General features: G+C 42.4%; 1 protein-coding gene across 2 annotated transcripts in view; it reads right to left on the bottom strand.

Moving 5' to 3' along the window:
* Nucleotides 1–2810: 2810 nt before the first annotated feature.
* Nucleotides 2811–14001, bottom strand: part of UBE2G1 (ubiquitin conjugating enzyme E2 G1) — a 102414-nt gene continuing 91223 nt past the window's right edge. For both annotated transcript variants that reach the window (XM_075561162.1, XM_075561164.1), the window contains 2 exons: nucleotides 12723–12846; nucleotides 2811–5809 (listed from right to left, as the gene is read on the bottom strand). In XM_075561162.1, coding sequence (XP_075417277.1) covers nucleotides 12760–12846 — 87 coding nt within the window. In that variant the 3' untranslated portion in view covers nucleotides 2811–5809; nucleotides 12723–12759. The remainder of the gene's footprint in view (nucleotides 5810–12722; nucleotides 12847–14001) is intronic.

Here is a 14001-nt window from a genome sequence, read left to right as displayed (position 1 = left end):
ACATTAAGCACAGGAAGAGCTAGTGCTGACTTGCTTTAGTTCAAAAGTGCAGGGGAACAAACTCTTGAGGAGGCAGGGGAAGTCATGGCTCAGAAGTGGGGAGCGTGACATGACTGATTGTGCAATTAGGTGCACTCTCCATGAAAACTTAGAAACGTCATTGCACCTGAGCTCTGGTTTCCTCACCTACAAATAACAGATGGCAATACCTCCAACATAGAAACACAAGGAGAGTTCTAAGTTGAATCCTGGCTATGCAATTAATTTGCTCCAATTACGCTGAACCTGTTTCCTCATGGACATGTGATTTGTAGGATCCACCCCAGAATTTGTCAAGATCCGCTATAAAACCGACCGAGCACAAGTCTGTCAGCAATAGAGGCTTGGTAACTAGGAATTTGATTTCTAGTGCTCTTGTGAAGAGGGAATCAAATTTTCCTCCTTGGGTAGGTCCTCTGTTCCACTTGCATCTTTCACTCCCTTTGCCGCTTCAGTTTGGTCCATCTCCATGGGCATGCTGTGCAGCGTCATCAAATTGTGGTGTTTCTAGCCAGTCTTTACCTCCCAACGAACAATTCAGCCCTGAGGCCTCTGGGTAAAGGAAGGTAGGGGAAGATATTGATACAATGCTAGGATGTAGTTGTGGTTGTTTACTGGGTTGTGATTGTCAAAACTTGGAACCCTAATGAGGGCGTTGGTCAGTTTTGCCAACCTTTTGTTTCAAATGCCCCGCCTCCAAAGAAGGGATTGGAGGACTGCTACCATAGAGGAAGAAGAGGCGAGAGGGGACAGTATCCTTTGGGCCCTCAGGTCCCTGTGCATCAGACCTCCTTAGAAAGCAAGTTATGATGGCAGAGCAGAAGCAAGGGCAGAGCCAAGTGCTGGGATTCCTGGTCCACAGAGCCAGCAAAGCCGGGTGGGGTCAGTTGTGGAGTGGGGTGCCTCCAGGCATTTACTTGGGGAGCTAGAATGGAGAGACTTTGAGCTGAATGGCCTTTGGGGCATTTACTGGTAACACTAAAAACAAGTCTGTAACTTTGTAACATGGCCCTAGCACGGCATAGGCCAAGGAAGCAGAGAGAAAGCTAACCCCACTGGAAGAACTACCTCGAGGATTTCTATTCCTGAATTGCAGCCTGTTAACGTACCTACTGAACTCCATCGTTGAGTATGTATGGCCTGTGAGCTGTGTGCTCACTGCAATGAACTGTGTCAGAATTAGTAGAGAAGGGTGGAGTCATGTCTGACCAGTGGCTTGCAGGAATCGACCTTGGATTGCTTGATGTTGATGCTGGGGGGTCAAGTGTCCATCATTCCCTAACTGGGGCTGCAGTGCTGGCTGGAACCAGAAAGTTAAATCCTCCCTTTGCAGCTGGTTTGCATTCTTACCCCAAACCAAGCAAATCAGAAATCTCTTATCCTAGAAAGTCATTGTTTTGCAGCCCTCTGAAGAAAAACGAACATGCTAAAATTGATAAGGTGCTTCCCAACCTGATCTTGAGGAGTGGGATTAAAAAACATATATATCAATGGGCCCTTGCCTTAACTGCCTTGCACACAGTAGGGAGTCAAAAACCCGGTTCATTTACATTGAAAGCAGCACGCAGGTAGAACTTTTGCTATATACTACGAGCAGATAATGTATAAAATTTATCTGCAAAATTTAGGAGCTTCATCTTAAAGGACAGTTTTATCCCAAATATAGTAATTGGGAAAATTAAATGGAGCACAAGGGCCCTAATAATTTTTCCAAAGCTGTTTTCTTGCTTTGAACTTGGCTCTGGGCTGGAAGAGGCAATAGCCTACTGGCACCTGGTAGGTCTCAAAGTTTCCCACATGTCACATAAATCTGTATGCTCTCTGAGGGGGCTTCAAAATGGTCGTGGAAAAACCCCTGTTCAATTCCATTCTTCCCAGGCTTTTGAAACCCTTCCCTATTTTGTGCCCTGGTGGCACATTAATGAAGCACTCACTGACTAGTCAAAAGGACCCCATCAGCCGCTCCACAGGAGAAAACGCTGCTGTTCTGGTACCATGGTGACAGCCTCAAAAACTCTCTGGGCTGGTTCCACCCTGCCCTCCAGGGTCACAATGAAGTGCACACGACAGTGAAGGCAATGGTTTGGGCATCATTTAGAAGGGTTCAGAATGAAAGCTAGACAATAACTCTACACAAAAAGAAAATCATCAGTCCTGCAGCTTTTACCACTGCTTACTGTGACCCTGGAGCTGGTGTTTGGACCTTTTCTTCATGCTTAATGGAGGGAAGGTCCTGGCTGAGATACTGTTCATGGTCCCTTCCAGTTCGTGTTTAAATCTGGGTTCTTGGCCTTCTGGCCTATCTTTATGGTAGAGCTAGGTTAGGCCAAAGGAAAAACCCTAACTAAAGCTCCAGTGTGCATTTACTTATGGTCCTAAGTTAAGGTAACCAGATTTTAACATTGGTAAAGCAGGACACCATTGATAAAACTCATATCCTGGTGAAATAGCCACATGGCAGCCGAAAACCATATACCCTAGCTTGTCATGCATTCTTTTAAAAAATCGGGACTTTTTAAAAACGCCACGAACGTGGGAAAAAGAACAAACTGTATAGAGTGGCGCTTGGTCCCACACTGGACATTTTAAAATGCTGCTGTGACTCCAATGGAAGTCGGTGACCTTCCCACTCCTTTCAATGTTTAAAAGTTCTTTATCAAGGTTGCCCTGTGGGTCCTGGGGCATCATGTGCTGTTCTGTTCACATATAGACAAAAAATCCCCCAACTTGCTTTTGAGACCTGCATCCTAAAACCAAAATAGCTCATGATACAGCCTCTAAGTCATCATTTATTGATTTATAGAGCACCCATCACATGATTGAGGTGCTTTACAATACAGTAAACATCACAACAGAACTCACAGTTAAATACAATCAACGAATTACAGAACTAAAAAAAAAAAACCTAGAACGAAGCAATATTATGTCAAATTTCAAAGATGCTGAGAAGTGGCAGTACAAAAAAAAAGGTAATCCCACCAACTGGGGACCAGGCAGGCGAAGATACACAGGCACCTCAACCCTGCGCGGGCAGATTTGTAGGGGTGAGCATATGTAAGACCAAAGTTCGCAACTGAGAATAAGGGCCATTAATATGACCCCCCAAGGGATCACAGACTTAGTGGAATAACCTAACAAAGATATTATCTTATAATGGCATGGAAAATCCTCCTGGATTTTAAACTCACGAGAGACCAGAAAGTCATTGAGATCATCCACCCAATATGAGCACAGGCTGAAACCTTTGAATTTTTTAAGAACATGGGAGTAAATTTAAGAGACTCTGTCTGCAGTCCTACTATCCACAAAAATATAGAGATGTTGTTGATCAATGACACCAGGTAGGGGGCTAAGGGTGGGAGGGTGGGGGACACTTTTCCTAAGCAGAGAGTAATCACCTCACACTGATCATGAGGTACGGGTGGGGTAAAAGCCACCTGGGTCAGTGTCACCCGAGTGCGGTTTAACATCAAATATAGAGGCATTCAAATTCACACAGCCGACTGAACACTGAGAAAGGCACAGATGACATCTCTCACAGAGGAAAAGAAACCCTGACATCACTCTAGGCTTGTGTGTCAGCAGGGAGGACAGTTGGGGCAACAGGTGGAAAGAGAGGTGCACCCAACTTGTGGCTCTCTTCCCACTCCCTAGATCTAGCCTTTAAAGAAGAAAACACATGGTTAAACCAAAGTAATTGCATTAAAGTGGCACTTGAAGTTCAATAACAGTTGTCCCTGAGTTACTAGGCTATTTGCTACTCCCTGAAGGGCCAAATCCAATTATGGCGAGAGGAGCAAAATTCAGACTCCCACTTTGCCACCAGCAACCACCATGTGACCGACTTCTGACTTAAGAGCAAGAGGGATGGTGTCCCAAGTCCCAGGTGGGTATGCAGTGCTGGCACTTTGGGCAATCATTTTTTCGTCTTGGGGGGGGGGGATATTTTTTTTTAACTCAGTTCTTGAAGAAAACAGGGCTCCAGTGACTCAACCCTACCCATTTTTACCTTTAGTCACTACACATTTCTGGGTTTTCATCAATGCTTCTGAGGTGAGAACAGAGAGGGATTTAGAAAAATCACTCACTAGTGTGACTACATTTTCAACCGTTTTACTTCTGCTGAAGCAAGAGCATGCGAAGTTTGTGGAGGCCTGGGCTGCTAGTAGCAATCTCTTTTCTCTCATGTACCTCAGCAGTTCTCTGACCCCACTGAGATGCACTGTTTCTCATAATGACACACTATGCCTGTCTGGTATTCCCTCACGCTCTATGCCAAAGACTACTCCCCATACCCAACCTCACAACAAACACAGAAAAACCTGCAAACCTTCCTTGAATACTGCACATGTTCACTTTACCAATATCTAAGTCATTTTAGAAAACTATAGGCTATGGAATATACTTATGCTCAAACATTCACCAACTCCAAGTGCGCTATATTGGTGACAGAATATCAAAGCATTCCATTCTGTAAAGCTTTCAGATTCGCCTAAGAATTCATCTAGGACCCAATACAAAGACTGCCATGACCAGGTGATTTTCAAGTATTATGTTTGTTTGCATAAGGAATCAACCTGAGATTTTTCTAAACTGCGCTTCTCTGGCATTCAGTATTATAACCTTCATTCAATACAAGAAAAGCCAACAACTTGACAATTATTGGAAAAAAAATTGTATTTTGGAAGAACTCACTACATAAGGTGACAGAATTCCAAAATCAAATTACATGAAAATATACATCGCAATTTCTTTGTACAATAGGTGAGGGGGAAATCTGCAGTGGAGAATAGAGGCAAAGAAGGATAAAGGGCCAGGGAAGTAGTTGGGCTGGAGGGTAAACAGCATTTGTGATAGCAGACCCAGACGTCAAGTGGAAAGCCAATAGCTGTGCATGCTTTATTTATCCAACCTTCACATTAGGCAACGGGGGAGGGGGGGGTCGGAGAAGACGGGGTGGAATTCAGAATTCTGAATTGTTTAGGGTAAATTTCAGTTAACTTGAATTCAGAACCAACTCTTTAGTTCTCGAGGATCATGACTGGGTTCAAGAGCTCTCAACAGCCAAAAAGGTTATTGCTACATCCAGTCGGAGAGATGGGTGCGACTAGAGTACAAAAAGGACAAAGCACCTAGTGATGACCACTTCTCTGAAGTCGTCATTAAAAAATCAAGGAGGGGCTCATCACGTGTTTCCGCGTCTGAAGGAAATGGTATGAGAAGACAGAGGGATGGCAGCAGAGAGGACTGCGCCCAAACAAAGAAGATGCAACAGTGGAGTGAAGGAGTGAAAGGGTTAATGAAGCCTCGGTGGTTTAAAAGGAAATTAAATGGAAACTTTCAAATCCTAATTGCTTTTCATCTGCCATGCTTTAAGGAGTCTTAAAACTGATAAGAAACGATGAATAGGGAAAGAAACCCTGCTAAAATCTTTTAAGAATATACACGATTCTTATTCTACTACAAGAAAGCATTATTTGGTACAAGGTGTATTTATGGATGTCCATGGACAGTATATATATTATCCGGATCAAGTTGTGCTATGTACACATCTTTACAGTTCTTCCTGAAGGGTAAAACAGTCCATTCGAATTCAAAATGCGTCATCATCTGTAAGTTGGCACTGGTTAGGCTCTTGGCAGCATTGATAACTGGCAATGTTTTATTGCAGCCCAGTTCCAGCCAGTGTTTGCCAACATGTTACAACAGAAGTCCAGCAATAGGTGGGTAGAGTGCAGGGGAAACAGTGCCGTGTTTCTCAATTGGAGACCTACAACAAAAAAGACACATTACACAATCAGTTCAGACAAACAAATAGTGAATTACGAATTCTTTACTCAATTTGAAACTTAGAAATAAGATGGCCAAACTTCTTTAGTCTATACAATACTCTAGATTCAAGTTAAAACCATTTTATCCATGGAGCCTTCCACAAATGAATCTCTGTCCCCATGTCTTTAATGAGGTTGAAAGTAAAAAATCCTACCTCAATAAAAACTAGCACCATCATACTGAGTGCAAGCAATACACTGCCTGTGCTACAAACGTATCTGATGCTGACAACAGCCACGTGAAGGCGTTCCCCTTGTTCTCCTGCTTCACAGAGATAAGGGAAATAAGGTTGTACAACCAGTAAGGAGCAGCCGTTACAGTTTCAAAGGTTAGAAAAAACAGACAAATATTCTTGTTTGTGTGATCAGTAAAGTCTCACTTCACAAGTAGGATTTCCAAAGCCTCTGTTATACTGGTGTGTGCTTTGTGTTTGATTTGGGGGTGGGAGAGGAGAGCACCCGTGATAGCTGTATGTCAAGTGTTTCAAGACACTCAGAACTACACCCACTGCCAAGCACAGAGAACACAAAATGTGCCGGGGTATTCAAGAGGGATAATTCTTACTTCCCGACAAAGCTGCCCAGCACACTTAAGAGTTATAACAAACATACAACCCACACCTGAGACGTTAACGTTTGTGTTTTTTAAAGCTCAGTCAATTTACCAATCTTAATCACCCAAATAGAATCTTGCCAGGGTAGGACACAGAAATAGGACTATTACTACAAAACCTCATTACAAAAGGGCTAGACCTCTCCGGGTCCTCGGTGAATGTAAACGCACAAGCAAAGCACTGCACCTGCCTATGCCACCATACCCAAACTGGGACCCACCACTTACACACACCGAGGCAGACTTGTGCATGGTCTCTTAGAAAATTCTGCAGACACATTGTTATGAAAGAGTATTGCCAGCATTTAGGTAATGTTACTTGAATGTTTTTCCACAGACAACATCACACCTAAATTAATCCCTGGCCAATTAATCCCCAGGGCTTAAGGACAACTGGGTATAGAGTTTGGGCATTCAGTAAGCATTCCCTTATTATACTAACTGTGAGAAAATTCAGGTTTACCAAAGAGTGATGTTGCAGAAAAACCCCCAAGAGATGACTGACGGCTGAAGGTTATTAAACGCCTAAAACCAGACCAGGCAACCTAGCCTTTCACAGTGAGGGCCCGGCTGTGAATAGCATCAGCTCTTGCAGCAGACACAGAAAAATCTATTTTCCCTCATGTTGAATAAAATGTATTCTAAATAGAGAGAACAAGTCTCAATACTGTATAGGAAAACACATTTGTCTTTTCTCTCATCAAACTCACTGCCATGAAGCCGATGTCAATTTATAGTGACCCTATAGGACAGGGTAAAACTGTCCTGGTGAGTTTCCATGACTGTATGTAACTCTTTACAGTCTTTCGGCCTCAGAGAGGCTGGTGGTTTAGTGTTCAAGCTGCTGAGCTTGCAGGAAGCAGTCCAACGCATAACCACGATGCCACCAAGACGCCTTTTCTCTAGAGCACTGGTTCTCAGCCTTCCCGTGCCGTGACCCTTTCATACAGTTATTCATGCTGTGATGACCCCCGACCAGAACATTATTTTCGTTGCTGCTTCATAACTGTAATTTTGCAACTCTAATGAATTGGGCGACCCCCGTGAAGGGTCGTTTGACACCCCCCAAGGGGTCACAACCTACAGGTTGAGAAACACTGCTCTAGAGCAAGGCTAATAAGGCTAGAATGGATAAAATTGATACACAGCAACAGAATAGTTAGTCCATAGTATAATTTAACACTTAAGTACATAAATATAAAAATATTATGAATGCAGGCAACTTTTAAAAAAGATTAACTATTTCATTCAAATAGTTAATAAACTGACCATAGAATACCATGTTCTATGCATCATGCAGATGAATGAAAGCATGAACCCATTTTAGTTATTTTTTAAAATCATTTTATTGGAGGCTCGTACAGCTCTTATCACAATCCATACATTCATCCATTGTGTCACGTTACATTTGTACATATGTGGCCATCATCATTTTCAAAACATTTTTCTACTTGAGTCCTTGGTATCAGCTCATTTCCCCCCACTCTCTGATGATCCCTGGATGATTTATAAATTATTGTTTTTTTTCATGTTTTACACCGACCACTGTCTCCCTTCACCCACTTTTCTGTTGTCTGTCCCCCTAGGGAGGGGTGTTATATGTCAATCATTGTGATTGGTTCCTCCTTTGTCCCCACCTTCCCCTTCCCCTCCTGGTATCACTACTATCATTATTGGTCCTGGGGGAGTTTATCTGTGCCTGGATTCCTTGTGTTGCAAGCTCTGTCTGTAACAGTTTACAGGCTCTGATCTACCAGATTTGTAAGTAAGATAGAATTGGGGTTATGACCGGGCAGGGGGAAGCATTAAAAAACTAGGGAAAGTTGTATGTTTGTTGGTGCTATACTGCAACCTGAATGGCTAGGCCAGAGTTATTGCTTTCAATCTGATAAAATAGAAATTCCTTTCTTCAGTTTTTATTAATGAAGCACACAGTTTAAAGTACTATACTTTTTATATATCTAAGTCTGAGCTCAATAGTAACCTAATAAATAAGCTAGATGGGGTAACAAAAATTAATCACTCAATAAAATGAGTGTATGCTTAATTTCATTGAAGACTGTTTTCTATCACGAACATCAGCTGTCACCCATTTTCACGATAGTGCAAAGCTGTTCTTACAACTCATGAAGGAATTATCTGTAGTACTTTTAACCTTTTAAAAAATAGATAATTTTATTGGGGGCTCATTACGCTCAAAACATTTGCTGTCTACTTGAGCCCTTAAGGTGAGAATAGCGCTAATCTCAATTAGTCAAAATTTCTAATTACTGCTTCCTTAAGTATAAGTTATTCATTTGATGTCATCGTAGTAATATGGTAGATTGTTTTGCCATTATCTATTTTACCCAGTGAGGTACCATGAGCCAACATTTCGGAGAGGAGGGCAAAAGCTCCCTGCAAGGAGCCCTGATGGCACTGTGGATCAGGTGTGGGGCTGATCCACAATGCAAAACCACCAACTGCTCCACAAGCTAGAGGGGAGGGTGTCTTCGCAGTAGATTTTATAGATTCTGAAAAACTATGGGAGCTGACTCGAGGACAAGAGGTTTTATCTTGGTTTTTGTATACTGACTTGACACAGGCAAGATTTTAATCTTCATAAGTAGATTTTCAATATATGTATATGTCAATTAACTCTCTAGACCCTAGTAAAGCTGATAATATACAATTCCCCCCAAAATTTGTGACCCTCTACTACAGCAGTTCTCAACCTGTGGATCGTGACGCGACCCCTTTGGGGTGGTGGTGGTGGTCGAAGGACACTTTCACAGGGGTCGCCTGATCCATAACAGTAGCAAAACGACAGTGATGAAGTAGCAATGAAAATAATTTTCAGGTTGGGGGGCTCACCACCACATGAGGGACTGTATGAAAGGCCGCGGCGTGAGGAAGGTTGAGAACCACCGCTCTACTGCCTATGATTGCCGATTTCCACTGTGGGGTAGAGTAGTGCCAAACCGCGCGGTCCTCAAGGCTGCAGACTTCCCTCCCCTCTCTCCGGGAGCATCTAGTGGTTAGCAGTCAAGCACTTCACCACTGTGCCACTAGAACCCAGAGACTTTGCTGGTATTATTTAATTCCTTTCTAATATACTATATCAAGGTAAACAATAAAAACCGGGTATTGTCTAAATTTATAAAGTATAGTTTATACATAAGTCACAGCTAGTTATGCATAAAATTAGCTTCAAAAAGTTTTTACTTTTCACTTTTTTGTTGTTCCTAAAAGGGAATTAGTTCTAAACATAAAAGAAATTAATCCAGATAAATAAAATTCGATGAAAGGAGATTTACAAAAGATAATGAGAAGGAAAAGAAAATCATAGACTAGAGAGCAAAAAAGTAGTAACATGGTGAAAGGAAGGCAGTACACAGTAAGGGAGGTCAGCACAACATGCCAAGGTGCAGGAAGACAGCGGGAGTAAAGGCTACAAAGGTAAATATTACTACACCCACATTTGCATTCTTTGTACTCTAAAGAACTGGAACCTACTCCACCCAGCAGTGAGCCATGAGGAACTGTGACCAGAGGAATTGCAAGCAGAAATAAAAGCCAGAGCACAAGCTGGTGGGCTGGGATTCCTGGCCCACAGTTGGAGAAAAGCTGAGCACCTGCAGGGAGGAGGCCCACTTGCGCAGTGCAGTACTTCCAGGTCCTGACTGGGGAAGCAAAGTGTGCTGAGGCTTAGGGCAGATGGGTTTCCCTTTGGGCATTTGCTGGTCAAGGGACTGCATGGCTGAGCGGCCTGTGCCTGTGGGCACAGATGAGAAGAGGCCCTCCTGCCTGGAACAATTGTAGTCTCTCCTGAGCATCTCCGATCCTAAATTGTAACTTCGGTAAGAAATCCTGTAATTGTGAGTATGGTCTGTGAGTCTATGTGGCCACTGCAATAAATTACTGAACTCAGCAGAGAAAAACACGTGCAGTGGGGAAAATTGCTGGGGTTAGAACTGGTTAAGAAGACTAGAGGGTGTATGCACATCTAAATAAAACAAAAGAAAAGGCAATGTTTGCTGCAACTTGAAAAACAACTGCAATGAGAAGCAAAAGTAGACAGATAATTTATTTAAAATGAAATATAAACGTGGAAAGATATATATGCACATATAACAATAAGGACCAATTTCAAGAAAAAAACAGCAATAAAGTCACAAAAGAATGCATTCATTAAAATTCCCCATATATACAGTTTAGAAATTAGTAATTTATTGTTTAGGAATGAGCGATTGGTAAAAGTATGATGAAAAAGAATGATAAAACAGACTAGGGAAGATGAGAAGCAGATCAAAGAGGAGGGTATTTGAATACAGAGGCTATCAAAGGTGTAATAATGGTCTCTCTCTTCAATGAGGTAGTAGGTAGTAGGTACAGCAGCTTGACAAAACAGGTTGCATTTCTTTTTTTTAAAACATTTTATTAGGGGCTCATACAACTCTTATCACAATCCATACATATACATACATCAATTGTATAAAGCACATCTGTACATTCTTTGCCCTAATCATTTTCAAAGCATTTGCTCTCCACTTAAGCCCTTTGCATTAGGTCCTCTTTTTTCCCCCTCCCTCTCCGCTCCCCCCTCCCTCATGAGCCCTTGATAATTTATATATTATTATTTTGTCATATCTTGCCCTATCTGGCATCTCCCTTCACCCACTTTTCTGTTGTCCATCCCCCAGGGAGGAAGTCACATGTAGATCCTTGTAATCAGTTCCCCCTTTCCAACCCACTCACCCTCTACTCTCTCAGTATCGCCCCTCACACCCCTGGTCCTGAAGGTATCATCCACCCTGGATTCCCTGTGCCTCCATCTCCTATATGCACCAGGGCACCACCTCTGCTCTATCCAGACTTGCAAGGTAGAATTCGGATGATGGTAGTTGGGGGGAGGAAGCATTTAGGATCTGGGGAAAGCTGTATTCTTTATCGGTGCTACATCGCACCCTGACTCATCTCCTCCCCTAGGCCCCATGTGAGGGGATCTCCAGTGGCCGACACTTGGGCCTTGGGTCTCCACTCTGTACTTCCCCCTTCATTCACTATGGTAAGATTTTTTTTTTTTTGGATGATGATGCCTTATACGTGATCCCTTTGACACCTCGTGATCGCACAGGCTGGTGTGCTTCTTCCATGTGGGCTTTGTTGCTTCTGAGCTAGATGGCTGCTTGTTCAACTTCAAGCCTTTAAGACCCCAGACACTATCTCTTTTGATAGCCGGGCACCATCAGCTTTCTTTGCCACATTTGCCTATGCACCCGTTTGTCCTCGGCGTCGTATCATGGAGGTGGGCAGCCAATGATGATTTTTTTGTTCTTTGATGCCTGATAACAGATCTCTTCGGAACCACGTGATCACCACATTTACTTGTTCACCTGCTTTGGCTTCAGCAGTTGTGTCGGGAGGGTGAGCATCATAGAATGCCAATTTAATAGAAGAAAGTATTCATGCAGTGAGGGAGTGCTTGAGTAGAGGTCCAAGGTCCTTCTGCCACCTTAATACTAAACCTATAAATATAGACACATAGATCTATTTCCCCATCCTCATATATATCAGGTTGCATTTCTTAATTGTTTTTAATCACTTAAGATTTTTGGTGTTTTTTTCAAAATGAAGTCAAATAATCTAGTTGTACATGTGGTCAATTCTATGTCCTCCTCCAAGTCAAATAAGTGCCTTCCACGTTTGGCACTGTGCTAGACTAGACCTAAGATAAACTTGGGAACTGATGTTATATTATATATTAATAGGGAGTAAGTTTCTTTTCCTACAGCTCATAATGATGAACAAGCTAATGCAAGAAAGATCCACAATATCTGATGGTCTTGGTGATAAATTACAATATAGGATCTTTCTCTCAAAAATAGGAAACGAATCAAAGTTATTCCTTATCACACAAAATTCACACTATGAGAGAGTGTAAGACACATCAGTGTCCAGCAGTGGTCACCAGGGAAGGTCCAAAGGTTAAAAACCAGAAGAAACAAGTACAAGAAGCGCTTTTGTGCTTGAAATTGAACCACTAGGGAAAAGAAAAACATGGCCAACATGGCGACCATCCTAACACGGAATGCCTAAGTCAGGTCTACTGTAAGAGACAAGCAAGCAGGTAACACCAAATCCTTGAGGTTCCGCAAGCTACTGATAAGAAGTTCCAATGATCACTTCACATCATTTCCCAAAGCATATCACATTTACAAAGAGCAACATATAATACCTGAGTTTTAAAATATACTCACCCTGAAATAAGTGAAGTTACTAGCTGCTGAATAAATGTCACTCAAAAGCAGTCTCTTGGCTTTTCCTTACACAGCGGGCAACTTTCCTTTTGAATTCTCCATTTCGGTCTTCCCTCCATTCTTTCTGCGTGTACATAAGTAATCAAGTGATTTTATGCAAATTTTCTTTGTAATCCCCAATACTAATTTTAGTAGTGACAATAAGACATTAGTAATTTATAGACCCTGTAAACATATAAAAGTAAATAACCTTAAACAACCTAAAAGAGCAGTAAAGCACCAAGTGACATTCAGCACTGAATCTAGGCTGTCCTGAGTTATAAAAGTCTGCTTACAGACAACCCAGAGATACAAAGCAACCACTATAAAGTACATTATACTAAAAACTCCAGATACTACAATGGTTCATAATAAGTGGGCACCTTGTGACACATACAAAAACTCATTACTGACCCTGATCTGCTAAAGATGTTTAAGGGGTGAATTGCTAATAATGTGTGTAGGTTACTTTTGAAAGAAAGATCCTATATTGTAATTTAACACCAAGACCAAGGGTCCTCAATCTTTTTAAACAGGGGGCCAGTTCACTGTCCCTCAGACCCGTTGGATAGCCAGACTATAGTTAAAAAAAAAAACTATGAATAAATTTCGATGTACACTGCACACATCTTATTTTGAAGTAAATAAGGAGGGGCAAAAACACCTGGCAGGCCCAATAAATGTCCTCTGCGGGCTCCATGTGGTTCGCGGGCCGTGGGTTGAGGACACCTGACCAAGACCATCAGATATCGTGGATCTTTCTTGCATTAGCTTGTTCATCATTATGGGCTACAGGAAAAGAAACTAACTCCCTTTTACTGGATCATGTAAATGTAGTGTCCCTTCCTACCAAAAAGGGATAGGTCAGTCAGTTAGATAGCGGACTGGTTAGTCCATGGCTTGAAAATGAGAAGTTTATGTATTAGGCAGTCAACTCCACAGAGGTTTTCCATGAAAGCCAGACAGAAAGCAAAAGGAAGAAGAGTGAAACAGAGAGGGGAGTCAAGGAAGGTGTGTGTAGCACAGTGAAGACAGTGACAGCCCTGGAAGGAAGGGGCTTTGCAGTAAGCAGCCTTGGTGGGGACAGACCACAGCAGATAGAAAGAACCTGCAGTCAAGGAGGAAGTGTCTCCTCCTCAAAGGCGTGTTCCTGACTTTGCCACATGCACCTCTTCCAGAGCTGGTTGTACCCTGTGACTTTCCTAGGAAAACAATGCCGGGAGTTCTGTGTAGCCCAACA

Source organism: Tenrec ecaudatus, chromosome 10 (assembly GCF_050624435.1).
Source record: "Tenrec ecaudatus isolate mTenEca1 chromosome 10, mTenEca1.hap1, whole genome shotgun sequence".
Classification (NCBI taxonomy): domain Eukaryota; kingdom Metazoa; phylum Chordata; class Mammalia; order Afrosoricida; family Tenrecidae; genus Tenrec; species Tenrec ecaudatus.
This window is presented reverse-complemented; position numbering and strand designations above follow the sequence as displayed.